Source organism: Nomascus leucogenys, chromosome 18 (genome assembly GCF_006542625.1).
Source record: "Nomascus leucogenys isolate Asia chromosome 18, Asia_NLE_v1, whole genome shotgun sequence".
NCBI classification, from domain to species: Eukaryota; Metazoa; Chordata; class Mammalia; order Primates; family Hylobatidae; genus Nomascus; species Nomascus leucogenys.
Window position 1 is genome coordinate 35377123 of NC_044398.1, and position 26747 is coordinate 35403869.

At 41.1% G+C, this 26747-nt stretch overlaps 1 protein-coding gene across 2 annotated transcripts in view; it reads right to left on the bottom strand.

Moving 5' to 3' along the window:
- GRID1 (glutamate ionotropic receptor delta type subunit 1) overlaps nt 1-26747 on the bottom strand; it is a 783733-nt gene that overhangs the window by 131081 nt on the left and 625905 nt on the right. For both annotated transcript variants that reach the window (XM_030797641.1, XM_003278586.4), the window contains one exon: nt 50-151. In XM_030797641.1, the coding sequence (XP_030653501.1) occupies nt 50-151 (102 nt within the window). The remainder of the gene's footprint in view (nt 1-49; nt 152-26747) is intronic.

Consider the following 26747-nt stretch of genomic DNA (forward strand, 5'->3'; position numbering starts at 1 on the left):
ATTCAACAGCCTGGATGGTGTAGCTCCCAGAATGTCCCCATGATCCTACCAAGACAGTCACCACTTTGAGAGTCAATCCTTGGAGGCGGCTGCCCATGGGCCTCTCTTGCAAGCTGCCATTCAAGCCCTTCTCTGAGTCCCATGTCGCCAACTGTGAAGGAAAAATAAAGATTGTGAGGGATGGAACTGGCACCTGTGCACACCTTAGGACCTCGGCTCCTACACTGGGATCCTGAATTAGGCAGGTAGGTGAACAGTAGTCCCCTGGAGTTCCCAGAGACCCAGAGCCATTTTAAAACCCTAAAGAGAATAGATATATGGAAGACAGAGTTACATGTCCTCCTTCAGCTCGCCTGGATCTCTAGAGCTCAGCACAGCCCTAAAATGAAACCAACCGGTGAGAACTTGTCTCTAGAACAAATGTTTATGTCCAGTTTTATTCTGTTCACCCACAGAGGCCATGTCACTGTGATGCCTGCAAAATACCCTCTTTCTTTAATTACTCCTTTGACTTGCCCAGGCCACAAAGCCCTTGAGTTCAGCCATTGCCCCCTCCATGGGTAGGATGAAGCTCAGCAGCAAAGCAAGTAGCAAACTCTCAAGTGTACAGCTTGTCTTGCACCCTGGTGCCTATGGCAAGCAGGGTCAAGAGCTTCCTGCCTGTTTTCACTGTGGTGCCAGCGCCCTCATTTTCCTTGACAGGCAGGTAGAGGCTAATGGCAGAGTAAATGTGCTCTGAATCTGCTACATTCTCTTAAGCCTGCAGAGTATATCCAATAGCCAGATGCATCTCTGACAGTCACCCTAAGGTGGTCAAGGAGAACCTACCTTGGCTCAGAAACAATGAGGAGACACAGTTGTTCATGAGACTGCTTCCCCTCCCTGCATCCTTGCAGGGTCTGTACAATGACAAAACTTTTGTCTCGGAAATGATTCTCCACTATTAATGGCGAAGACATAACAAAATGCAGATACCCAGCCCCATCTCAAGTCAACTAAATCAGGATCTCAGGGCCTGAGCATAGGAAGTGTTAATGCCTCCTGAGTGCTCCTGATATTGCAGCCAAGGTTGAGAACTCCTGCTCTTCTAGGTCACTGGGCCTCCAACTTGGCTGCATATTAGTATCTCTTAAGGGGGCTTTATAATAAAATGTACTGAAAGTTGGGCCCTACCCCCAGAGCCTCTTATTTAATTGGTCTGTAGTGGACTAGAGATGGATAATTTAGCTCCCCAGGTGATTCTAATGCACAGCCAGAATTGTGAACCACTGGTATAGATTAAAGCCATGATGCTCAAACTATGATATCCACACAAATCACCCAGGGATTTTGTATGCACTTTCTGATTCTGGGGCCTGAGATTATTCATGTCTAACAAGCTCCCAGGTGATGCTGCTGCTGCTGCTGCTGCTGCTAATCCATGGACCACAATTTAAATAGCAGGGGGCTAAAGGGTCAAACTGCCACAGGCAGTATATACTGTTGTCAGGGAAAATCCATAAGACCCCCTAGTTAACCTGAAGAGAAGAAGAACCCCAGTGGAAAAGTGCTACTAGGGGCCCTAAAGGAACCACCAACTGTTCCACTTAAGAATGCTTCTACTCTCTCAGCATTTCCCATGGTCCTGACATCTGCAGCAGGGTCTGTACACTGAGCCCTGACTATAAGGCCATAGAACCTGAGAAGTCATTTCTCCTGGAAGAGACAACAACTCTGAGATATAAAGTAAAACCATAAGAATAAGAGATGGAGTTCCAGAGTCAGTTTTAAAGAAACCTGGAATTTCCTGTTGTCACCTTGGACATGATGCCCACCAAGACCCACTCCATCCTAAATAATAGGATGCCTTGGCGTGATGAATAAATAAATTAGTAAAAAACATGGCCATGTACCCCAAAGAACCACCCACCACCACCACCACTAATTAATTTGGGGGCATCGAGATAAAGAACAAGTGAAGATCTACCCAAAATTCTGCTTAAAGACCTCGAAGATACCAAAATGCCACACTTTGGGTAATGATACAGTTAAAAAAAAAAAAAAAAAAGCAAAAATCATGGCTATTTCTCCATTGGATCTTAAGAAATAGGCTGGGAGCTGTGGCTTATGCCTGCAATCCCAGAACTTCGGGAGGCCAAAGCAGGTGAATCGCTTGAGTCCAGGAGTTCAAAACCAGCCTGGGCAATATGGTGAAATACTGCCTCTATAAAAAATAAAAACAAATTAGCCAGATGTGGTGGCATACACCTGTAGTCCCAGCTACTGAGGTAGGAAGATCGCTTGAGACCAGGAGGTCAAGACTGCAGGGAGCCGCAATTGTGCCACTGCACTCCAGCCTGGGCAACAGAGTAAGACCCTGACAAAAAAAAAAAAAAAAGAAGGAAAGAAGGAAGGAAGGAAGGGAGGGAGGGAGGGAGGAAGAAAGGGAGGGAGGGACGGAGAGAGAAAGAAAGGGAGGGAGGGAGAAAGAAAGAAAAAGAAAGAAAGAAAGAAAAGGGAAGGGAGGGGGAGGGGAGGGGAGGGGAAGGGGGGAGGGGGAGGGGGAGGGAAGGGAAGGGAGAAATTGCATTAAGATGCACGATTGGTTCCTACAGCTGGATTAAAATGTTTGTCAGAGGGAAGAGGACAAATTCAGACAAATGGGGCCAAGGGGTTGATTGCCTCTATTCTTTGGATGTTCTACTATGGACTCACTGGGGCAGGAGTGGATATTTGTTTGGGGTGCCTGCATCTGCACTTCCATAACTGCTTAGCCCAGGTGCTGGAGCTGCTTAGCCCTGATGTGTGTGCTGCTACTTCTCCTGGGTGTGGGTGGAGTTATAGAGGTCTTCTTGACCATCCCAATGGCTCATAGAGTCATAACAGAAGACATCTTGCCCTAATGATGATGTGACCATTCCAGACACTCAATACTCTTATCCTGCACCAGGACCCAGATTCCTAGCATCTGCTGCCAAACCTTCCTGGTACAGTGAAGGGGCATCTTAATTCTCTACTGTCTTGGCTTGGATGAGTGGAATGGGGCTCTGTGCATCTTGATCAACAAGGCTTTACCTGTCTTTCTACTGGGATTATAATCAGAAATTAGAATGGAGGATGGAGGCAGGAAGAAACAGTTGGGATGAAGCCCTGAACATCATTCTCTGCTTCTGGCTCACTGCTTGGCTCCAGGAGGCACCACCTCAGTCCCCCTAGACCTTTGCAACAGCTTTCTCATTGGTTTCATTACTCTCAACCTCTCTCTCATAGCACATTCTTCAATAGGCAAATGGGTACCCTTACAATAAATAAACTCAAATATGAACTATATTAATTAAAATATTCTAATGAATTCCTTTTTCCTACAGAATAAATCCTAAGACTTTTAAGCTTGGCCTAAAAGAAAAGCCTTCCTCATCCAGAGGCAATCCTGACTCTCAACCTCACTTTAGTTTATGTAGTTACAGTACACTAAAATCCCCAAAATCCCTCCTCCTTTCTCAGGCACACCACATTCCCTCCTGATACTTGTATCTAGTTTTTCTCTGCCTGGAATGCCCTTTCTCCTCTTCTGGGTCTGGTAAACTCTTACTTGTTTTGTTGAAATAAGATTTCACTTTAGAATAGTTTTAGATTTACAGAAAAGTTGTAGATATTGTACAGAAAATGTCAATATATCCGTAAGCCAGTTTTTCCCATTAAGATATAATATTAGAATGACACATTTATCACAACTAATGAATGTTCAGCCCAATATCCATGATTTATGCAAATCTGCAATAGAAATGAAATAGAAGGACCTCCAGTTCCTTCTACTCTTGGCCTAAGTCAGTGAGTCAGCTGTGGCATTGGGGTTTCTTGCCATGTTCTCTAGGGTCAAAACTCTGTCTTCATAAGCTGTCTAGAGCCTCGGGCTCTTGGGCTAGACCTGGCCTTGCTCATTTCCATCTCAGGATCTCCAACCTTGCCTCGAATTCCAGGCTCTCCTCTCCAACATTAACTTCTGTAACTGGAGAAGAAGATGGGAACTTGGAGGTGTGAACTTAGCAGACATTCATGAGTCAGTAGACCTATGTTCTAATTGTTGTCACCACTTACCTGAGTGAACTTAGATAGCACTTGACAGCACAGTGCTTGAAACATAGAAAGAGTCAACAAATATTTTTTCAATAAAGTAAACTTTACTGAGATTCCATCATTTTCTTTTCTTTTCTTTTTTTAGACAGGATCTCACTCTGTTGTCCAGGATGGAATGTAGTGGTACAATCATGGCTCTCTGCATCCTCCGCCTCCTGGGCTCAAGTGATCCTTCCACCTCAGCCTCCCAAGTAGCTGGGACTACAGGAGTGCACCACTACATCCTACACATTTTTCTCTATTTTTTGTAGAGATAGGGCTTTGCCATGTTGCCCAGGCTGATCTCAAACTTCTGGGCTCAAGAGATCCACTGGCCTCAGCCTCCCAATGTGTTGAGATTACAGGCATGAGCCACTGTGCCCAGTCGATTCTATTTCCTTATCTATGAAATGGGAAATAGAAATCTTCCTTGCCTACCAAATTGAGGGGCTGCTCAAAGAAGAAAATAACTTTGAAACGGTCTATTATAAGATAGCTTCATTAAGAATCACAAAGTAAAGAACCGGGATATAAAACTGTATACAATATGACCGCAATTATGTTTTTTTAAAAGTAGTGGTAAAAATGGGAGAAGACACATTAAAATGTGATACGTGGATATATGTGTTACATATAGGTGATGGAATTATAAGTAATCATTATTGCCTTCTTTATCCTCTTCCTGATTTTAACAGGATTTTCACTAATAGGAAGTAAAATAAGCTTTGATAAAAATAACTAGCATAGATGATTGAGCAATATCCTATCACATGCACTTGTATGACTCAAAACTGCATGATGCGGGAGCAATTGGAGTCAAATTACCTGTCAGTATGTCAAGGCCAATCTGAGAGTCAGAACCCAATAAATCAGTGCTTTGGCTATAAGGAATTTTGGTCTAGGGGTGCCTCATCTCCTAGAGGGGGCATATGGCTAGTTTGACCAGCACAGCATCTCATATTCTAGGATCTCTCCAAGACGGTGGGAGCTCTGTAAATTGTAGGGTTGGGAGATAGGAAGTGGCCACAGCTGAGGCCCAGATCCATGAAGATAAGAAATCCAAGTAATCTTTCTCCGCTGAGAAAGAGGAGCAGCTTCAAATCATTTTAGTTAATATTCAGACAACCTTAATACGAGAAGGCCACGTAAATTAAAATGGAATTTCATGAAGGAAAAAAAATTCTTCCAAGCCTATTATCATGCTTCTCTCTTCATCTAAAAGTGGTTAGGAATTAAAAGTATTTTTGTTTTGTTTTGCTTTAATACAGACTTCTCCCTGGCCTTTAGGCATCCTCTACCCTGGTAAAGCAAGAAAAAAAAATACTTCAAAGCAAAAAATCAAAATTCTGCCTTTCAAACACATCAAAGTGCAACTATGTTTCAGGATTCAGGATCCTTCATATTGGGTAGGAAAGTTTATTATTCCCTCACATCAGACGAAGCCAAGTGCTCCAGGCTGAGTGAATCTCCCCATTTCCACAAAACTGTGTGATCTTGCCCAAATCTTAAGACAAGAGTGGTAAACCTCCATCATTTCTGGTCAAGGCCATCCGTCTGCAATCCAAAATATAAGGCCAGAACATAGAAAAACACAGTTCACATGAAATAATCCAGTGGAATTTTTTATGTAAATGAAGGCTTTAAATGGATCACCAGCCTTGTAGGAGAGACTTGCATCCTTCCCCCCATCCTGAGGGGGTCTGGCGCTCCCCACTCTGAATGCTCAGGAAAATGTTTCAGTCAATAAAAGCCAAATGAGGCCAATGGGCTTGATAAGTGGGAAGCCAGAAAAAGCTTTTACCCAAAGAAGTCCCAACACTTAGTCATACAGCTCCAGACCATTTCATTTGTACATGAGTGAGTCTACTCTGACTTCCCCTTGTATTTTGCAGACAGAATTTTGTTTACAGGATCGATGAATTTATGGCCACAGACACCCACTTTTGACAGCTGACCTGTCAAGATCAGTGCCTGAAAAACTAATTTCCAGCACTATTAGACAAAACAAGTACTGCTGCTATTTGATAAGGCAGCTATGGTTTTCATTCATTGCTGAGATCTGCTCTACCAAAACCAGAAATGTGGATGGAGCCAGAGGTTATAGCACAATCATCACTTGAAGGGAGATATATGGCCTCAAAATCTGATTATGACAAACAACTGTGCAAGAGATCAGCCAATTGGAGAATATATTTCACAAACCACTGGTCTCAGGAAAATATATTTCCCAAGTCAACCAGGATGTTCTTCAAGTTAGTGTTTCTGAGTTGTAAGAGGTGGGGATTTGGGACTTTGTGGCCCTGTCCTTAATAAATGCAGGGTTATTAACCCTAAATGGGACAGGCATCCTTTGGAAGATTGGGCTTTGCGTTCTGTAGACTAGTTATAAAGGTGTCTTAAAGTGTCATTCTCTTTTCATGGGGAGGAAGAATAGAAAGAGGTGGCAATCTAACTGTTTTACAGCCCAGAGACAGAATATAACCAATTTCATATAGAGAGCATTGTAAATTTCTGCAAAGAGAAGGAGAGAGGAAGGGAGGAAGGAAGGAGGGATGGGGGGATGGAGGGAAGGAAAGAAGGATGGAGGGAAGGAAAGAAGGAAGGAATGAAGGAAGGAAGGAAGGAAGAAGGAGAGAAGGATGGAAGGAGGGAAGGAGGGAAAGGAGAAGCAAGAGAAGGAAGGAAGGAGAGAAGGCAGGAGGGAGGGAAGGAGGGAGAAAGTGAAGAAGGGAGAGAGGGAGAAGGGAGGGAGGGAGCAAGGAATAAAGGAGGGAGGGAGGAGGGAGGGAAGTAGGGAGGCAGAAAGAAAAGAAGGAAGGAAAGAGGGAAGGAAGGAGAGAAGGAACGAGGGAGGGAGGGAGGAAGGAAGGAGAGAAGGAAGGAAGGAGGCAAGGAAGGAGGGAAAGAGGGAGGGAGACAGGAAGGAGAGAAGGAAGGAGGGAAGGAAGGAAGGAGGGAAGGAAGTAGAGAAGGAGGGAGGAAGGGAGAGAGGGAGAAAGGGAGAGAAGGAAGAAGGAGGAAGGAAGGAAGGAAGGAAAGAAGGAAGGAAGGAAGGAATGAAGGAAATAACCCCATATCTCATGTTTAATAATATCCAACAAGACAATGGATCAATAAGCTACACTGTCACAATTTTACAGCTCAGTGACAAATACTTTGTTGGTAAGCTTGTCTCAAGGTAGTATTGGAAGGCAAGAGGTGAAGATTTTATGGCCATGTCTATCAGACCTCACAACGACATCTGAAATCCCGTAAGAGCTATGTTCTCATCAACCAGTGACTGCCATGATCTGAATGCAGATGGCCCCAGCCTCAGTGATGATGGCCATAGTGGGTCTGTCATGTCAGTGCATGGGCTTTTCTAAAACAATAAGTCATCTATTAGGGTTTTTTTCTTTGTTTACTTTTATTGGAAAGCAAATGCGCTCAGAGTATGTTTCAAAGGATCACAGCGTTAAATAGGGGTAAGGTGAAAGGGAACTCACTATCTTGAATCAGCTTGAATTGGACATTCGGCCAGCACTGATATCAGATAATCAACTGCAAGCCGTAACCTTCATCTAAATGCAGGAACAAGGGGGGTGGAGCCAAGATGGCCGAATAGGAACAGCTCCGGTCTCCAGCTCCCAGCCCGAGCGACACAGAAGACTGGTGATTTCTGCATTTCTGCTTGAGGTACCGGTTTCATCTCACTAGGGAGTGCCAAACAGTGGGGGCAGGACAGTCGGTGAAGCGCACTGTGCGCGAGCCGAAGCAGGGCGAGGCACTGCCTCACTCGGGAAGTGCAAGGGGTCAGGGAGTTCCCTTTCCTAGTCAAAGAAAGGGGTAACAGACGGCACCTGGATAATTGGGTCAGTCCCACCCTCATACTGCGCTTTCCCAACGGGCCTGCAAAACGGCACACTAGGAGATTGTGTCCCGCACCTGGCTCGGAGGGTCCTATGCCCACGGAGTCTCGCTAATTGCTAGCACAGCAGTCTGAGATCAAGCTGCAAGGCGGCAGCCAGGCTGGGGGAGGGGCGCCCGCCATTGCCCAGGCTTCCTTAGGTAAACAAAGCAGCCAGGAAGCTCGAACTGGGTGGAGCCCACCACAGCTCAAGGAGGCCTGTCTGCCTCTGTAGGCTCCACCTCTGGGGGCAGGGCACAGACAAACAAAAAGTCAGCAGGAAATTCCACAGATTTAAATGTCCCTGTCTGACTGACAGCTTTGAAGAGAGTAGCGGTTCCCCCAGCACGCAGCTGGAGATCTGAGAACTGACAGACTGCCTCCTAAAGTGGGTCCCTCACCCCTCAGCAGCCTAACTGGGAGGCACCCCCCCAGTAGGGACAGACTGACACCTCACTCGGCCAGGTACTCCTCTGAGACAAAACTTCCAGAGGATCTATCAGACAGCTGAATTTGTGGTCTCACGAAAATCCGCTGTTCTGCAGCCACCGCTGCTGACACCCAGCCAAACAGGGTCTGGAGTGGACCTCTAGTAAACTCCAACAGACCTGCAGCTGAGGGTCTTGTCTGGTAGAAGGAAAACTAACAAACAGAAAGGACATCCACACCAAAAACCCATCTGTACATCACCATCATCAAAGACCAAAAGTAGAGAAAACCGCAAAGATGGGGAAAAAACAGAGCAGAAAAACTGGAAACTCTAAAAAGCAGAGCACCTCTCCTCCTCCAAAGGAACACAGTTCCTCACCAGCAGTGGAACAAAGCTGGATGGAGGATGACTTTGACGAGTTGAGAGAAGAAGGCATCAGACGATCAAACTACTCTGAGCTACGGGAGGAAATTCAAAACAATAGCAAAGAAGTTAAAAACTTTGAAAAAAAATTAGAAGAATGGATAACTAGAATAACCAATGGAGAGAAGGGCTTAAAGGAGATGATGGAGCTGAAAGCCAAGTTTCGAGAACTACATGAAGATTGCAGAAGCCTCAGTAGCAGATGCGATCAACTGGAAGAAAGGGTATCGCTGATGGAAGATGAAATGAATGAAATGAAGCGAGAAGGGAAGTCTAGAGAAAAAAGAATAAAAAGAAATGAACAAAGCCTCCAAGAAATTTGGGACTACGTGAAACGACCAAACTTACGTCTGATTGGTGTACCTGAAAATCACGGGGAGAATGGAACCAAGTTGGAAAACACTCTGCAAGATATTATCCAGGAGAACTTCCCCAATCTAGCAAGGCAGGCCAACATTCAGATTCAGGAAATACAGAGAACACCACAAAGATACTCCTCGAGAAGAGCAACTCCAAGACACATAATTGTCAGATTCACCAAAGTTGAAATGAAGGAAAAAATGTTAAGGGCAGCCAGAGAGAAAGGTCGGGTTACCCACAAAGGGAAGCCCATCAGACTAACAGCTGATCTCTCGGCAGAAACTCTACAAGCCAGAAGAGAGTGGGGGCCGATATTCAACATTCTTAAAGAAAAGAATTTTCAGCCCAGAATTTCCTATCCAGCCAAACTAAGCTTCATAAGTGAAGGAGAAATAAAATACTTTACAGACAAGCAAACGCTGAGTGATTTTGTCACCACCAGGCCTGCCCTAAAAGAGCTCCTGAAGGAAGCACTAAACATGGAAAGGAACAACCGGTACCAGCCACTATAAAAACATGCCAAATTGTAAAGACCATCGAGGCTAGGAGGAAACTGCATCAACTAATGAGCAAAATAACCAACTAACATCATAATGACAGGATCAGATTCACACATAACAATATTAACATTAAATGTAAATGGGCTAAATGCTCCAATTAAAAGACACAGACTGGCAAACTGGATAAGGAGTCAGGACCCATCAGTGTGCTGTATTCAGGAAACCCATCTCACGTGCAGAGACACACATAGACTCAAAATAAAGGGATGGAGGAAGATCTATGAAGCAACTGGAAAACAAAAAAAGGCAGGGGTTGCAATCCTAGTCTCTGATAAAATAGACTTTAAACCAACAAAGATCAAAAGAGACAAAGAAGGCCATTACATAATGGTAAAGGGATCAATTCAACAAGAAGAGCTAACTATCCTAAATATATATGCACCCAACACAGGAGCACCCAGATTCATACAGCAAGTCCTGAGTGACCTACAAAGGGACTTCAACTCCCACACAATAATAATGGGAGATTTTAACACCCCACTGTCAACATTAGACAGATCATCGAGACAGAAAGTTAACAAGGATATCCAGGAATTGAACTCAGCTCTAAACAAAGTGGACCTAATAGACATCTACAGAACTCTCCACCCCAAATCAACAGAATATACATTTTTTTCAGCACCACACCACACCTATTCCAAAATTGACCACATAGTTGGAAGTAAAGCTCTCCTCAGCAAATGTAAAAGAACAGAAATTATAACAACCTGTCTCTCAGACCACAGTGCAATCAAACTAGAACTCAGGATTAAAAAACTCGCTCAAAACGGCTCAACTACATGGAAACTGAACAACCTGCTCCTGAATGACTATTGGGTACATAATGAAATGAAGGCAGAAATAAAGATGTTCTTTGAAACCAATGAGAACAAAGACACAACATACCAGAATCTCTGGGACACATTCAAAGCAGTGTGTAGAGGGAAATTTATAGCACTAAATGCCCACAAGAGAAAGCAGGAAAGATCCAAAATTGACACCCTAACATCACAATTAAAAGAACTAGAAAAGCAAGAGCAAACACATTCAAAAGCTAGCAGAAGGCTAGAAATAACTAAAATCAGAGCAGAACTGAAGGAAATAGAGACACAAAAAGCCCTTCAAAAAATTAATGAATCCAGGAGCTGGTTGTTTGAAAAGATCAACAAAATTGATAGACCACTAGCAAGACTAATAAAGAAGAAAAGAGAGAAGAATCAAATAGATGCAATAAAAAATGAAAAAGGCGATATCACCACCGATCCCACAGAAATACAATCTACCATCAGTGAATACTACAAACACCTCTATGCAAATAAACTAGAAAATCTAGAAGAGATGGATAAATTCCTCGACAAATACACCCTCCCAAGACTAAATCAGGAAGAAGTCGAATCTCTGAATAGACCAATAACAGGTTCTGAAATTGTGGCAATAATCAATAGCTTACCAACCAAAAAGAGTCCAGGACCTGATGGATTCACAGCTGAATTCTACCAGAGGTACAAGGAGGAACTGGTACCATTCCTTCTGAAACTATTCCAATCGATAGAAAAAGAGGGAATCCTCCCTAACACATTTTATGAAGCCAGCATCGTCCTCATACCAAAGCCAGGCAGAGACACAACCAAAAAACAGAATTTTAGACCAATATCCTTGATGAACATTGATGCAAAAATCCTCAATAAAATACTGGCAAACCGAATCCAGCAGCACATCAAAAAGCTTATACACCATGATCAAGTGGGCTTCATCCCTGGGATGCAAGGCTGGTTCAACATACGCAAATCAATAAATGTAATCCAGCATATAAACAGAACCAAAGACAAAAACCACATGATTATCTCAATAGATGCAGAAAAGGCCTTTGATAAAATTCAACAACCCTTCATGCTAAAAACTCTCAATAAGTTAGGTATTGATGGGACGTATCTCAAAATAATAAGAGCTATCTACGACAAACCCACAGCCAATATCATACTGAATGGGCAAAAACTGGAAGCATTCCCTCTGAAAACTGGCACAAGACAGGGATGCCCTCTCTCACCACTCCTATTCAACATAGTGCTGGAAGTTCTGGCCAGAGCAATCAGGCAGGAGAAGGAAATAAGGGGTATTCAATTAGGAAAAGAGGAAGTCAAACTGTCCCTGTTTGCAGATGACATGATTGTATATCTAGAAAATCCCATTGTCTCAGCCCAAAATCTCCTTAAGCTGATTAGCAACTTCAGCAAAGTCTCAGGATACAAAATCAATGTACAAAAATCACAAGCATTCTTGTACACCAATCACAGACAAACAGAGAGCCAAATCATGAGTGAACTCCCATTCACAATTGCTTCAAAGAGAATAAAATACCTAGGAATCCAACCTACAAGGGATGTGAAGGACCTCTTCAAGGAGAACTACAAACCACTGCTCAATGAAATAAAAGAGGATACAAACAAATAGAAGAACATTCCATGCTCATGGGTTGGAAGAATCAATATCGTGAAAATGGCCATACTGCCCAAAGTAATTTATAGATTCAACGCCATCCCGATCAAGCTACCAATGACTTTCTTCACAGAATTGGAAAAAACTACATTAAAGTTCATATGGAACCAAAAAAGAGCCTGCATCGCCAAGTCAATCCTAAGCCAAAAGAACAAAGCTGGAGGCATCACGCTACCTGACTTCAAACTATACTACAAGGCTACAGTAACCAAAACAGCACGGTACTGGTACCACAACAGAGATATAGATCAATGGAACAGAACAGAGCCCTCAGAAATGATGCCGCATATCTACAACTATCTGATCTTTGACAAACCTGACAAAAACAAGCAATGGGGAAAGGATTCCCTATTTAATAAATGGTGCTGGGAAAACTGGCTAGCCATATGTAGAAAGCTGAAACTGGATCCCTTCCTTACACCTTATACAAAAATTAATTCAAAATGGATTAAAGACTTAAATGTTAGACCTAAAACCGTTAAAATCCTACAAGAAAACCTAGGCAATACCATTCAGGACACAGGCGTGAGCAAGGACTTCATGTCTAAAACACCAAAAGCAATGCCAACAAAAGCCAAAATTGACAAATGGGATCTAATTAAAGTAAAGAGCTTCTGCACAGCAAAAGAAACTACCATCAGAGTGAACAGGCAACCTACAGAATGGGAGAAAATGTTTGCAACCTACTCATCTGACAAAGGGCTAATATCCAGAATCTATAATGAACTCAAACAAATTTACAAGAAAAAAACAACCCCTTCAAAAGGTGGGCAAAGGACATGAACAGACACTTCTCAAAAGAAGACATTTATGCAGCCAAAAAACACATGAAGAAATGCTCATCATCACTGGCCATCAGAGAAATGCAAATCAAAACCACAGTGAGATACCATCTCACACCAGTTAGAATGGCCATCATTAAAAAGTCAGGAAACAACAGGTGCTGGAGAGGATGTGGAGAAATAGGAACACTTTTACACTGTTGGTGGGACTGTAAACTAGTTCAACCATTGTGGAAGACAGTGTGGCGATTCCTCAGGGATCTAGAACTAGAAATACCATTTGAGCCAGCCATCCCATTACTGGGTATATACCCAAAGGACTATAAATCATGCTGCTATAAAGACACATGCACACGTATGTTTATTGTGGCACTATTCACAATAGCAAAGACTTGGAACCAACCCAAATGTCCAACAACGATAGACTGGATTAAGAAAATGTGGCACATATACACCATGGAATACTATGCAGCCATAAAAAATGATGAGTTCGTGTCCTTTGTAGGGACATGGATGAAACTGGAAAACATCATTCTCAGTAAACTATCGCAAGGACAAAAAACCAAACACCGCATGTTCTCACTCATAGGTGGGAACTGAACAATGAGAACTCATGGACACAGGAAGGGGAACATCACATTCCAGGGACTGTTGTGGGGTGGGGAGAGGGGGAGGGACAGCATTAGGAGATATACCTAATGCTAAATGACGAGTTAATGGGTGCAGGAAATCAACATGGCACATGGATACATATGTAACAAACCTGCACATTGTGCACATGTACCCTAAAACCTAAAGTATAATAAAAAAAAAATAAAAATAAATAAATAAATAAATGCAGGAACAACATGTTTAGATACAAACACAGCACCTTGGAAGGAGAGTGTGAACATCTGAGGGTAGAGTATTAATATTGGTAGCCAGGATTCCTGAAGTAAGGTATAACTTGAGAGTTCATTTTGGGAATCCCAACATATCAGAGCTAATGAACCTGGTCCTTGGAGGGTATGAGTCACAGGAGTTGGCAGTCAGAGCCTAGTTAATACACCCACTGAGGAAGAGGCTAGGACTACTCTTGAACATCTCAGCCACGTTTATAGGAAGGAGTGATTATCGCTCTCTGAGATGGACAGAATTGAGAGTATCCATCTCAATTAGGACCATTTGCACAAGGAATTGAGCCTTTGGTGAGAGACATACTATCTTAAAAACAAGTCCTAGAAGGATGTGTGTTAAGTGTCCAGAGGACAGAGCTGTAAGAAACTAAAAGAAGAGTGGAATGGAAAGGAGAGCTATCATATACGGGGGCTTTTGAAAAACCTTTAGCAAGGATGAGGAAAAGATACTTCCCAGTGGTGCTGGAGAGAAAGGCAAGGAAAACTAGCAGAAATGCCTTCTGCACTGGCAAGAGCTCACTCATAATGAAGGCAATGGAAATGCTCAAGCTCTAGCTTCTACTACCTTAAAGCCCAGGCCACAATGGTCTCAGTGGGCTTACACAGGATAAAAGGACTGACCAACCAATAAGGCCATCAATGGAGACTTTTGTCATATTAAGAGCAAGGATGGAGGCAGGCAGTTCCACTTCTGCTTAAGATATAGAAAGGAGCAAGAGGATTTTGGAACAACAACAACAGTAAAGCCATATATATATATATATATATATATATATATATATAACCATATATGTTGTATTTTATATATATAACCATATGTTATATTTTTATATATAACCATATATATGTATAACCATACATATATACATATATATAAAGTTAGCCTATAAGAAACTTGCAATCGCAAAACCACCCTTTGAACTGAATTTCAAATGGTACAAAACACCTCCAAGGAGAGACAGGATGCAAGAAGTGTTTCTGCTCTATAGCAGAGCATGGAGCAAAAGCAGGTGGTAGTTATTAAAGTGGGTAAGAAGAAAAAACCCTGGAATTTTAACAATTTAAAGGTCAAATGTAGGCCAGCAGGACAGTCAGGATCCCCGGGCCCTAGACTCAAGGGAGGCCACATCTACTCATCAGCCCTTCTCCACCAAACCTCCACTGGATGGAGCAGGAAAAAGAAAAATATAAGCTACCATCAAAAAGCTATAGGAAAATATCAAAGATGTGTGTACCCAATAAAGGATATGTATCAGGTACACATAAAGAAAACTTACAAACAACTCATTTTTAAAAATACAAAAAAAAATAAATAAATAAATAAATAAAAAAATAAATAAATAAAAATACAGAAAAGACTTACTTTTCCAAAGAGGAAGACATGTGGTAGGCCAAAATGCACATGAAAACATACATGCTCCATATCATAAGTCATCAGGGAAATGCAAAGTAAGGTCACAAGGCAGTACACTAAACCTCACTAGAATGGCTAAAATCAAAGACTGATGTTACCAAGTGTCACTGAGAATCTGGCAGGCAAAATCTGCAGCCACATTGGAAGACACTTTGGCAATTTCCTATAAAGTTAAACATACAGTGTTAAGCCCAGCAATTCCACTCCTAGACATTACATAAGGGAGATGTAAACCGTGTCCATACAAAGGTCCGTATGTGAATGTTCATAGAAGCTTTATTCATAACAGCCAAAAAATTGAAACTCTCCAAATGTGGATCAGCTGGTGAATAGATAAAGTGTGAGATATTTACACAAGAGTACTACTCAGCAATAAAAAGCAACAAGCAACTGACACACACAACAACATGGATAAAGCTCAAAAGCATTACGCCAAGTGAATGAAGCCAGACATAGGAGACTGCGTGCTTTATGGTGCTGTTAATTTGGCATTCTCGCAAAGGCAATATTATAGGTACTGAAAATAGATCAATGTTTGTCTGGAGGTGGGGATGGGAGAAGGGTATCAAATGCAAAGAGGAAGGTGGGACTTTGGGGGTAATGGAAGTATTCTATATTTTGAATGGCCTGGTGCTTACATTACCATATACATTTGTCAGAGCTGATCAAACACCGTATACCTCAAATAGATAAATTTATTGCACATACTAAATAAACCATATGGTTTATTTAGATACAAGTATGTGCAATAAATCCAGCCATTTGAAATCATTATATATAAAATCATTATATATATATAGCACATACTTGTATCTAAATATATATATGGTTTATTTAGATACAAATATGTGCCACACACACACACACACACAATGATTTTTTAAATGATGGGCCATGTGCTGAGGAGGTAAGTAGTGGCACTAACCTGTCATATGACTAAACTATGGCCTATTGGCAAGGATGATAAGAGAAAATGATTGCCAAAATAACATTATAGCTGGGCACAGTGGCTCATGCCTGTAATCCTAACAACTTGTGAGGCTAAGGCAAGAGAATCACTTGAGCCCAGGAGATTGAGACCAACCCAGGCAACATAGCAAGACTCCATCTCTAAAAATAAACAAATAAAAAAAACAGCCAGGCATTGTGTCATGCACCTGTAGTCCCAGATACTCAGGAAGTTGAGGTGGGAGGATCACTTGAGCCCAGGAGTTCCAGGCTGCAGTGAGCCATGATTGAGCCACTGTACTCAAGCCTGGGTGACAGAGTAAGACTTCAACTCAACTCAAAACAAAACAAAACAAAGGAAAAGGAAAATAACATTATGATCAATTTTAGTACTCTCAGGTGACTGTGCTTTAATTACATGGAGCTAGATGGTATCAAGTGGCCAAAAAATTATCAATCTCAAAGAACTAGATGCATCATTATAAGGGTTTAGGAAGAATATAAGTACAGTTTTAACTGCAAATAGTTCCATGGTGTGTGGAGGGAAAAAATAGATTACATAACATTATATATAGTATGATCCAACTTTTTATTTTTTATTTTTTTATTTTATTTTATTTTTTTATTATTATACTTTAGGTTTTAGGGTACATGTGCACAATGTGCAGGTTTGTTACATATGTATCCATGTGCCATGTTGATTTCCTGCACCCATTAACTCGTCATTTAGCATTAGGTATATCTCCTAATGCTGTCCCTCCCCCCTCCCCCAACCCCACAACAGTCCCAGGAGTGTGATGTTCCCCTTCCTGTGTCCATGAGTTCTCATTGTTCAATTCCCACCTATGAGTGAGAACATGCGGTGTTTGGTTTTTTGTCCTTGCGATAGTTTACTGAGAATGATGTTTTCCAGTTTCATCCATGTCCCTACAAAGGACATGAACTCATCATTTTTCATGGCTGCATAGTATCCCATGGTGTATATGTGCCACATTTTCTTAATCCAGTCTATCGTTGTTGGACATTTCGGCTGGTTCTAAGTCTTTGCTATTGTGAATAGTGCCGCAATAAACATACGTGTGCATGTGTCTTTATAGCAGCATGATTTATAGTCCTTTGGGTATATACCCAGTAATGGGATGGCTGGCTCAAATGGTATTTCTAGTTCTAGATCCCTGAGGAATCGCCACACTGTCTTCCACAATGGTTGAACTAGTTTACAGTCCCACCAACAGTGTAAAAGTGTTCCTATTTCTCCACATCCTCTCCAGCACCTGTTGTTTCCTGACTTTTTAATGATGGCCATTCTAACTGGTGTGAGATGGTATCTCACTGTGGTTTTGATTTGCATTTCTCTGATGGCCAGTGATGATGAGCATTTCTTCATGTGTTTTTTGGCTGCATAAATGTCTTCTTTTGAGAAGTGTCTGTTCATGTCCTTTGCCCACTTTTTGAAGGGGTTGTTTGTTTTTTTCTTGTAAATTTGTTTGACTTCATTGTAGATTCTGGATATTAGCCCTTTGTCAGATGAGTAGGTTGCAAAAATTTTCTCCCATTCTGTAGGTTGCCTGTTCACTCTGATGGTAGTTTCCTTTGCTGTGCAGAAGCTCTTTAGTTTAATTAGATCCCATTTGTCAATTTTGGCTTTTGTTGCCATTGCTTTTGGTGTTTTAGACATGAAGTCCTTGCCCACGCCTGTGTCCTGAATGGTATTGCCTAGGTTTTCTTGTAGGATTTTAATGGTTTTAGGTCTAAGATTTAAGTCTTTAATCCATCTTGAATTAATTTCTGTATAAGGTGTAAGGAAGGGATCCAGTTTCAGCTTTCTACATATGGCTAGCCAGTTTTCCCAGCACCATTTATTAAATAGGGAATCCTTTCCCCATTTCTTGTTTTTGTCAGGTTTGTCAAAGATCAGATACTTGTAGATATGCGGCATTATTTCTGAGGGCTCTGTTCTGTTCCATTGATCTATGTCTCTGTTGTGGTACCAGTACCATGCTGTTTTGGTTACTGTAGCCTTGTAGTATAGTTTGAAGTCAGGTAGCGTGATGCCTCCAGGTTTGGACAACACCATCCCCATCAAGCTACCAATGACTTTCTTCACAGAATTGTAAAAAACTACTTTACAGTTCATATGGAACCAAAAAAGAGCCCACATCGCCAAGTCAATCCTAAGCCAAAAGATCCAACTTTTTAAAAGCTTATTTCTTTTTGTGAGATGGTGCACATATAAGCTTAAGCTTAAAGGTAGTTATAAGTAGCTGTTTCCGGCACTGGGTAGAGCAATGGGATTATAGGGAATGTTCATCTCTTGCACTACACAGTCCTATAAGGTTTGAATTGTTTTACCTAGAGGAAGCATTGTTTTTATCAGAAGAAAAATGATAAAGCAATTTTCGTTTTGAAACTGCAGTGCAATCTAGCTTATGACTGTAATGTTGATTTCGTACCTCTCTTTAATTGTTTCAGGTGTATTGGTTTTTTTCTCTAAATAAACTGCAAGTTTCAGCAAAGGCATTCTCTATAGTGGGACAAGACAGGCTGGAATTCTGTTTCTTCCACAGATGAGCTTGGGGACCTTTGGCAAGTTATGAACTGGTCATATTCATTCTCTGGGCTCAAGTGTCTTCATGTGTTGCAAGTTCCATCAGATATTAGTTATTGTTATTAATAATATGATCTCTCCTCTTAAGTCTCTATTATGCTCAGGCTCATACTAACAGATTAAGAGATTCTTGTTGGTTTTAATTGACCCGAATTAATGACCCTATGTACACTATACCTCAGTCTGAAGTCTGACAAGACACTTCTGACAGTCAATTCTATGAGTTCTTACACAGAAAAAAGTGGCAGGTGTCTCCCATTACACTCTCTCAAACTCTGGACTGGCTCCTCTCTCTGGAACATCCTTCTCTTCCTTTGTCCTCTGCCTCCTACTCATCCTTTCAATATCATTCTAGAGATTTTTCCTTGTACCTCCACGAAGTACAAGGTAGTTATAAGTAGCTGTCCCCCTTGGGTGAGCCCATGATATCCTGACCATACCCCTGTGGAAATGCCTTTCATAATATATTAAAATTTTACATCTATCTGTTCACAAGTACACTGTTTTTTTTTTGTTTGTTTGTTTGTTTTTTTTGCAATGGAGTCTCGCTCTGTCACCCAGGCTGGAGTGCAACGGCATGATCTTACCTCACTGCAACCTTTGCCTCCCCAGTTCAAGCAATTCTCCTGCCTCAGCCTCCCGAGTAGCTGGGATTACAGGTGTGTGCCACCACACCTGGCTAGTTTTTGTATATTTTTTGTAGCGACTGGGTTTCGCCATGTTAACCAGGCTGTTCTCGAACTCCTGACCCCAGGTGATCCAGGCACCTCAGCCTCCCAGAGTGCTGGGATTACAGGTGAGCCACTGCGGCCGGCCCACATAACTTTTTGTTAAGGCAGAGATCATCTCTTCTTCATTTTGATTTGCTCAATAAAATCTTGTTCGAAAAACTAATAATATTGATCATCCTCTGGGTGCTTCCTCATTAACTGGCTGGAATTTCACTCTTTTCTTAGACTCAAGGTCCCAGATTATGCCTCATATTTGAAGCTCTGCAAAAGGTTTTCTCACTCAGTGCTGATTTATTTACAGTGGTTGAAAGTTCCTGGGTTGGATTTTCTCTTTTGCATGATTTTGTGTTGGAAACTTACTTTAAGACTTCCGGTCATGGTAAAGTATTCGAATAATAAATATATTTTTTTTAAAACTCGCTTGATATGTCTTTACCACTAGGCCCCTGTTAGTGTGTGGTCAGTGGGCCAGGAGCATCGCAGCATGGCTCCATCCCATATCTACTGAATTAGTTTCTGCATTTTGACAAGATTCCCAGAAGAACATAGGCACAGTAAAGTTGGAGAAGAACAGTTTCTATATCAGGGTACCATAATTTTTTGCTTGGTACTTTTATAAGCTGCCTTAACTATCCTTCAGTTTCTTTCTTATGCACTCCCTATCTAAGCCTCTCTCAATCTTTCTTTTCTTTCTTTCCAGTTTTCTTTTTCTTTAAGAAAATTGCTTTGTTTCATTCTTCTCAAAATTCTCAAATGGTTTTCAATTACAGTGGGGTCCTCCTTTTCATGGCCTATAAGACTCACCAAGACCTGATCCATGTCTGCCTTTAACCCCATCCATCACACTTTCTACCTCGCTCACTACACCCCACCGACACTGGCCACCTTTCACTTTCTCTTTCAAGCTAAGGTCCTTCCTGATTAGGAACTTTGTGTATATCCTTCATGTTCCCAATAAATCTTATCTCTGACATTCGCATCTCATGGTTGGTTCTTTCTCATCTGGTGGGTCTTGCCTGATAAGTTTTAATCTTGATAAAGGCCTTCTCAGGTTCAATCTTCCTAAGTATTTTAGTATTTTTAAACACAAGACCTTGCTAATTTCTTCATACTTCTCAAATATTGAAACTGTGAAAAGTACCTTCCATGATAGGGAGGATGTCTGTTTTGCTCACCAGCATACACTAAACATCTGACACACTTTCTGGCACATGGCATGCACTTAACAAATTATTTGTTGAAGCAGGAAATGAATTAAAGAACTAGTCCATGGATAGTTCTTTAACTATTCCATAAAGGACCATACAGTAAATATTTTAAGTTTTCTGGGCCATATGGTCTCTGTGGTCAACTACTCCACACATTGAGTAGTGGAGTTGGGTTCCAGTAGACTTTACTTAGAAATTAAGTGGCAGGCTGCATTGGGCCCAAGGGCCATAGTTCATTAATTCCTGAATGTTGATACCTTTATTATATTGTTCCCACTGCCTAGAATGTTCTTGCTTCAATTACATATTTAAAAGCTCTACCTTTCTTTCAAGGTTCAATTGTCACTTTAAAAAAATTGTTTAATTGCCCTTTTTTCAGGAAACCCCATTTTATCTCTCCAACTAGAAGTGACAGATCCTCCTGCATCTTTAACGCATTATGCTTACCACTTTTCATGGCACTGATCACATTCATATTTCCCTGACAGTTCCTGCAGCAGATTGTATTTTCTAAAGATGGTTGTGACAATATTCCCCATCCCACATGCTCTTCTGTAATGTGACTTCTCCACCTCCTATCAGGAAGAGAAGTCTAATTACTCTTCCTTTAAATCCAGTCTGAATCTGATTCTGTATGTCTTTGGGACTAGGTCAGAAAGGGCCATACAGTGTCTACTTAGTTCTCTTGAGATACTTGCTCTAGGACAAAGCTTTTCTACCTGACACTATTGGCATTTGGGGCAAGATAATTATTTGTGGGTTGGGTGTGGGGGCTATTCTGTGCATTGCAGGATGTTTAGTGGCATCCTTGACCTCTGCCAACTAGATGCCAGTAGTGCCTCTCCCCTGACTCCCCAGCCCCCCACCAGTGTGACAACCAAAAATATCTCTGGACATTGCCAAAAACCCTTGGAGGATAGAATTATGCACACCCCCACCACCACCCATTGAGAACCAATTATCTAGGAGAATCCAGCTGCCTGCAGAAAGTATAGTAACCCTGAGACCACCATGCTGGAGAGAACACATGTGGGTCCCACATGGATCCCATATGTGTCCAGCCTTCCAATCACCTCTGCCAAAGCACTAGACATGTGAGTGAATCCATCTTAGACCCTTAAGAGCGGTGCATAAACTAGCTGAGTGTCATTGAGTGACTTTAGTTAACATTAGAAGAATTCCCAAGACAAGCCCTGACCAAACTTCTGACATATAGAATCCATTAGACATTTACAAATTAATTATTATTTTACAAAATGTTGGGTTATCATGCAGTAATAGTAACTTGAAAAGAAGTTGATACTGGAAATGCAGTGTTACTATAAAAAAATATAAAATATGTGGAATTGGCTTTGAGACTGTGTCTAGGAAGGAAGATAGGAGAACCTTAAGGAGACTTTTAGTGGAACCAAAACTCAAGAAAACTACTGTAGGAATTTAGGGGAAAATATTGGAAGCTGAAAAAAAAAGCTACCTTTGTTATTAGGTTGATGAGAAAGTAATTGTGGTTTCTGCCATTAAAGTAATGGCAAAAGCCACGATTAATTTTGCACCAACCTAATATCTAGTGGCAGAAAATTTTAGAAATTTTTCACATGCAGTAATATAGAAAGTAGAAAATCTATGTAATAAACTGGTGAATCCAACTACTGAGGTGTCCGGGCAGAAATTTGAACGATCCTTTGGTTTCTCTTAATTGCATGTTATAATGCATGCATAGGTGCATGGATAGTTCATAGATTAAGTAAAGAAGGGATTCTGTTTTCAAACAGAATTTAAAGAAAGTATATAGAAAATAGAAGCCAAGATTTGTTGGATTCAAATACAAAACATTTTTTATTCTCAATGTTTTCTAGCAGAAAATTCCAAAATAAGAGAGGTTCTCAATGCAAAGATCAACTCCTGCAGACTAGCCAGAAAATGTGGACCCATGAAATGAAGGGTATAACTGTAAACCCTTTCTTAAGACTTCATACATATTTAAAATGCTGCCTTGAAGACTTCTCAGAAAGACAAAAGAGTTTCTATAGTCTTAAAGATGTACCTCACAGATCTTCTCTGTTAGACAATAAAAATTCTAAAAATCCCTAGGAGCCTGTTTGGGAATTCAAGCTAAAGAAGACACTGTCAAAAATATTTGCAAGTGTGGCTTTTATCTAATGTGGTCAACAACCAATAAACTTAATTGTAAAACCCACATAATTTTTAAAGTAATTGTAGTGTCACAAACATGACCAGGTTAGACAAAATGGGTTAGAGACAATGCAGAGTAAGAGAGACATTTAGATCCCTGAAATATGGGAAGGAAATCAGCTACAAAAAGAATCTACAATTTTTATGGAAAAGTAAGGATGATTTGGGAAGAATCAAGAGCTCAAAGGGTAGAGTGAAGAAACAAAGAAGCAGTAACAAGTTTTAATTGAGGAGTTAACGACATGAGCCCAGCTGGATATGAAAATTGCTATTGACCAGTGATCACTATGTGCTTTCCAACTCCTCCATCCTTACAAATGGTAATCCTTATTGCAGTTATCCTATCACTGCCTTACCTTCATATATTGAGTGCAAGGGAGTTATATCATTTGTCTCTTTGGATTTAGGTATTCAGGTTGAAAACTATACTTGGGGAGATGTACCCAAGAATCTGTACTCAAAGAGCTTCATCTGTACCTCAACCTGACTTAGATGATAAGATCCTAGACTTTGAGCCAATGCCCTAAATGGTACAAGTCTTTGGGGTCCTTTAGAGAGAGAGTTGAGAGTATTTTTTCCATTTGAGAGGGGTGTGAATCATTATAGCCATCAGAAGCAAGATAGCAGTTGCATGTTCCAAGTCTAGCAATAACATCATCCTATGCTCTTCTAGAAAGTGACCTTGTTGCTTCCACATTTACATACAAAGCCTAACCTCATCCCTCTCCCTTCAATATTGATTGGTTTTATTTGTAATTTCTAATTGTTGTGGAAGTGACATTTTGTGACTTCTGAGTCTACATTCTAAATGGCCTTCAATTTCCACTTATGACCCTTGCACTGGGGCAAGCCAGCCACCAGCTTGAGATCAGCATGCTGAAGAGGCTACATGTAGATGTCCTGGAAGATAGTTCCAGATGATCTCAGTCTTTCAGTAACTCCCACCAAGGTACCAGGCATGCAAGTGAAGCCCTCTTGAGCCCTCCTGAGTACAGCTAAGTGACCTCAGTTGAAATCACCCATCCAATCCTGCAGAATCTCATATATAATAAAATAAAACATGATGAATATTATATAAAATAACATAATAAAATTATTGCTGTCTTAAGCTGTTAAATGTTGGGGTCATTTGTTAATGCATCAATAGTAACAGTTTCTCATGCATTTGCCTTTATGCTCATCTTAAAAGCCTGGGCTGGTTTATTCCCCTCTGTATTCCCACAGCATCTAAAATGCTGCCTCCCATACAGTAGGTGAACTTGTTTACATTCTACAAAGTATTGTCACACATAATATCTCATTTGAGTGTCAACAACACTTTGTGAGTTAAATAGAACAGAAATTTTTATCCTCAATTTTGCTGGTGGAGAGACTTGAGGCTCAGAATGGTTAGGTGATTTGTGTCAATCAAATAATCCAGAGAGCCTGTAAACTCAGAACTTCTGAATCAAAGCCCATGGGGTTTTCCTCACAAAATGCTTCCTATGCACATAGCAGTGACTGTATAGGCATTTCCTTATTTAATGGAGGAAGAAATAAAGGAAAGGCAAGCAGGAGAGAAGAAGGAATAAAAGAGAAAGATGTTCCAAGGGCGGTTAACTTCCACAATGATGAAATCTCATCTGGACTGGGACTGCTGATGAAGCCCAGAACTTTGACAAAATCCTGAGGTCAGCATTTTGCAAGCTTCCATTCCCCTTACATCTTATTCGACATTCTGGGAGCCAGATCATTGCACTGGCACAACCTAGAAACCTCATAAGCCTCAGGCCTCCTTCCTCCTGCCCCTTCCTCTTAGCCCCATACTACAGAGGTTTCTCCAACTGCACAGAAGGAAAATGACCCTCATTCACCCCCAGCACCAGAGTCAAAGAATTATTCTTACTCAGAAAATGGATATAAGCATAACAATAATAAAGCCTACACCAGAAAGTGATTAGTCTATGTAACCTGGGAGTGATATTAGGCAATAGGAACCAAGAGACAGAGATTTTGAAAGCACTTTCTGTTATGGGATAGCAGAAGCCTTGAGCCCAGATGATCTAGCTACCAAGACAGTGTAAGCGGTGAAAGATGGGTCATCCTATATCTAATTTTATCTTTCATAGTCCATAATCAGAATGTGAATAGTACTTGCTTTCAGTACCAGTAAGTCTTCTTTAGTTTATACATGTAACTCAGATATGAAGATAACCAGATAAATCACCTTTCTTTCTACAACAGTTAAAAGAGAAAATGATCAGTACATTACTTTGTAAGATTGGAGGGGACTCTGTTTCTGATGAGCTTGAAGGCTGTGTTAAGGGAAATGAGTCATAGGAGTGAGGTGCACCTGCCCACCGTGACTGTGTACATCTCAAGGTCGGCAGCCAAGAGCATCTGCCTCTATGTGGCCTCCAAAGACCCTGGGCTCAGACATTCAAACATTCAGTAAGAACATCTGCAACTGAACTGAAAGAAATGGAATGGAATGGAGTAGAACATTCACATAATTCCACACTGATTGATAAGCAGTACAGTATAGTGTAATGTGCTTCCACTAAAAAACCTGAGGATCAAGGGTGAGATTGCCCGAGAAATATCATGTGACCTTAGTCAATTCATATGACTATCCTATGTTTCACTGTCATCCCCTGAAAACCATGGGCAGAAATTCTTAATATCTAACCTCTTCACCAGTGAAATCACATGGGTAAAAGAGGGTTGAGAGCTATAAAACTGACCAAAAATTGGTATTGTATTAGCAATATTAAAATAATTATTATCTTTGGCAGAATGAATTTGGGCAGACTTCAGTTTGAATCCTACCTCAATCACATACTAATTATGTCTTTAAGGAAGCTAATTAACGCTTTTTAGCCTCAAGTTTTGTTTCCTTAAATTAGAACACATATTAACATTGATAGCAGGTCCTGGTGAATTTCAATCTTCATCAATGCTCTAATCGCTTTGAAATTTATATTTCTACATCAGGTTTCTTCCCTGGGCTCCAGACTGAAATGGCCAGGCTCCAGCTTGACATCTCCACTTGAATACCTAATAGACAACTCAGAGTCAAAAATTTCAAATATACAACCTTCCATCCCAAAACTCCTCAAACACATCACACACTAATCTTTTATTTTCCAAATATTCCTCATCTCAGTTACAAACACCATTATCTACCTCATTACTTAAGCCAAAGATTTCAGAGTCATCCTTGATTTCACCTTGCACACAAAACCCATCTGCTAGCCATGTTTACTCTACTTCAGAACTCTATCCGGAAACTGCACCATATCTATTACTACCTCCCAAATCCCAGCCACCATTATCATTTGGATCACTGAAACTGCTTTGTAACAGATATCCCTATTTTTACTCGGGCCTCAAGGTGACAGGCAGTTACTATTCATCAAATATCAATATGTTCTTCTAAATTTCTCAGCTTCATTCCAGTGAGTTTGGGGCCATGTGCCTGAGTTCTAACAAATGGGAATGTTAGCAATGGGGTCTCTTGCTTCTGGCTCAGAGCACTGAAGAGCCTGTGTGCTTATCCTTCCATCTCTTTTTTAGTGGCAGCCATATAGTTCACAAGTTGATGGGGTAGAATAATAGGATAGATGTTGCCTGGATTCCTGAGTCGCTGCATGGAGAAGACATTCCCTAGAGAAACACCTGGCCACATCAGGCTTTCTGTGAACAAGAAATAAACCTCTATTGCATTAAGCCTCTAAAAATAACAGTCTAGCCTATCCT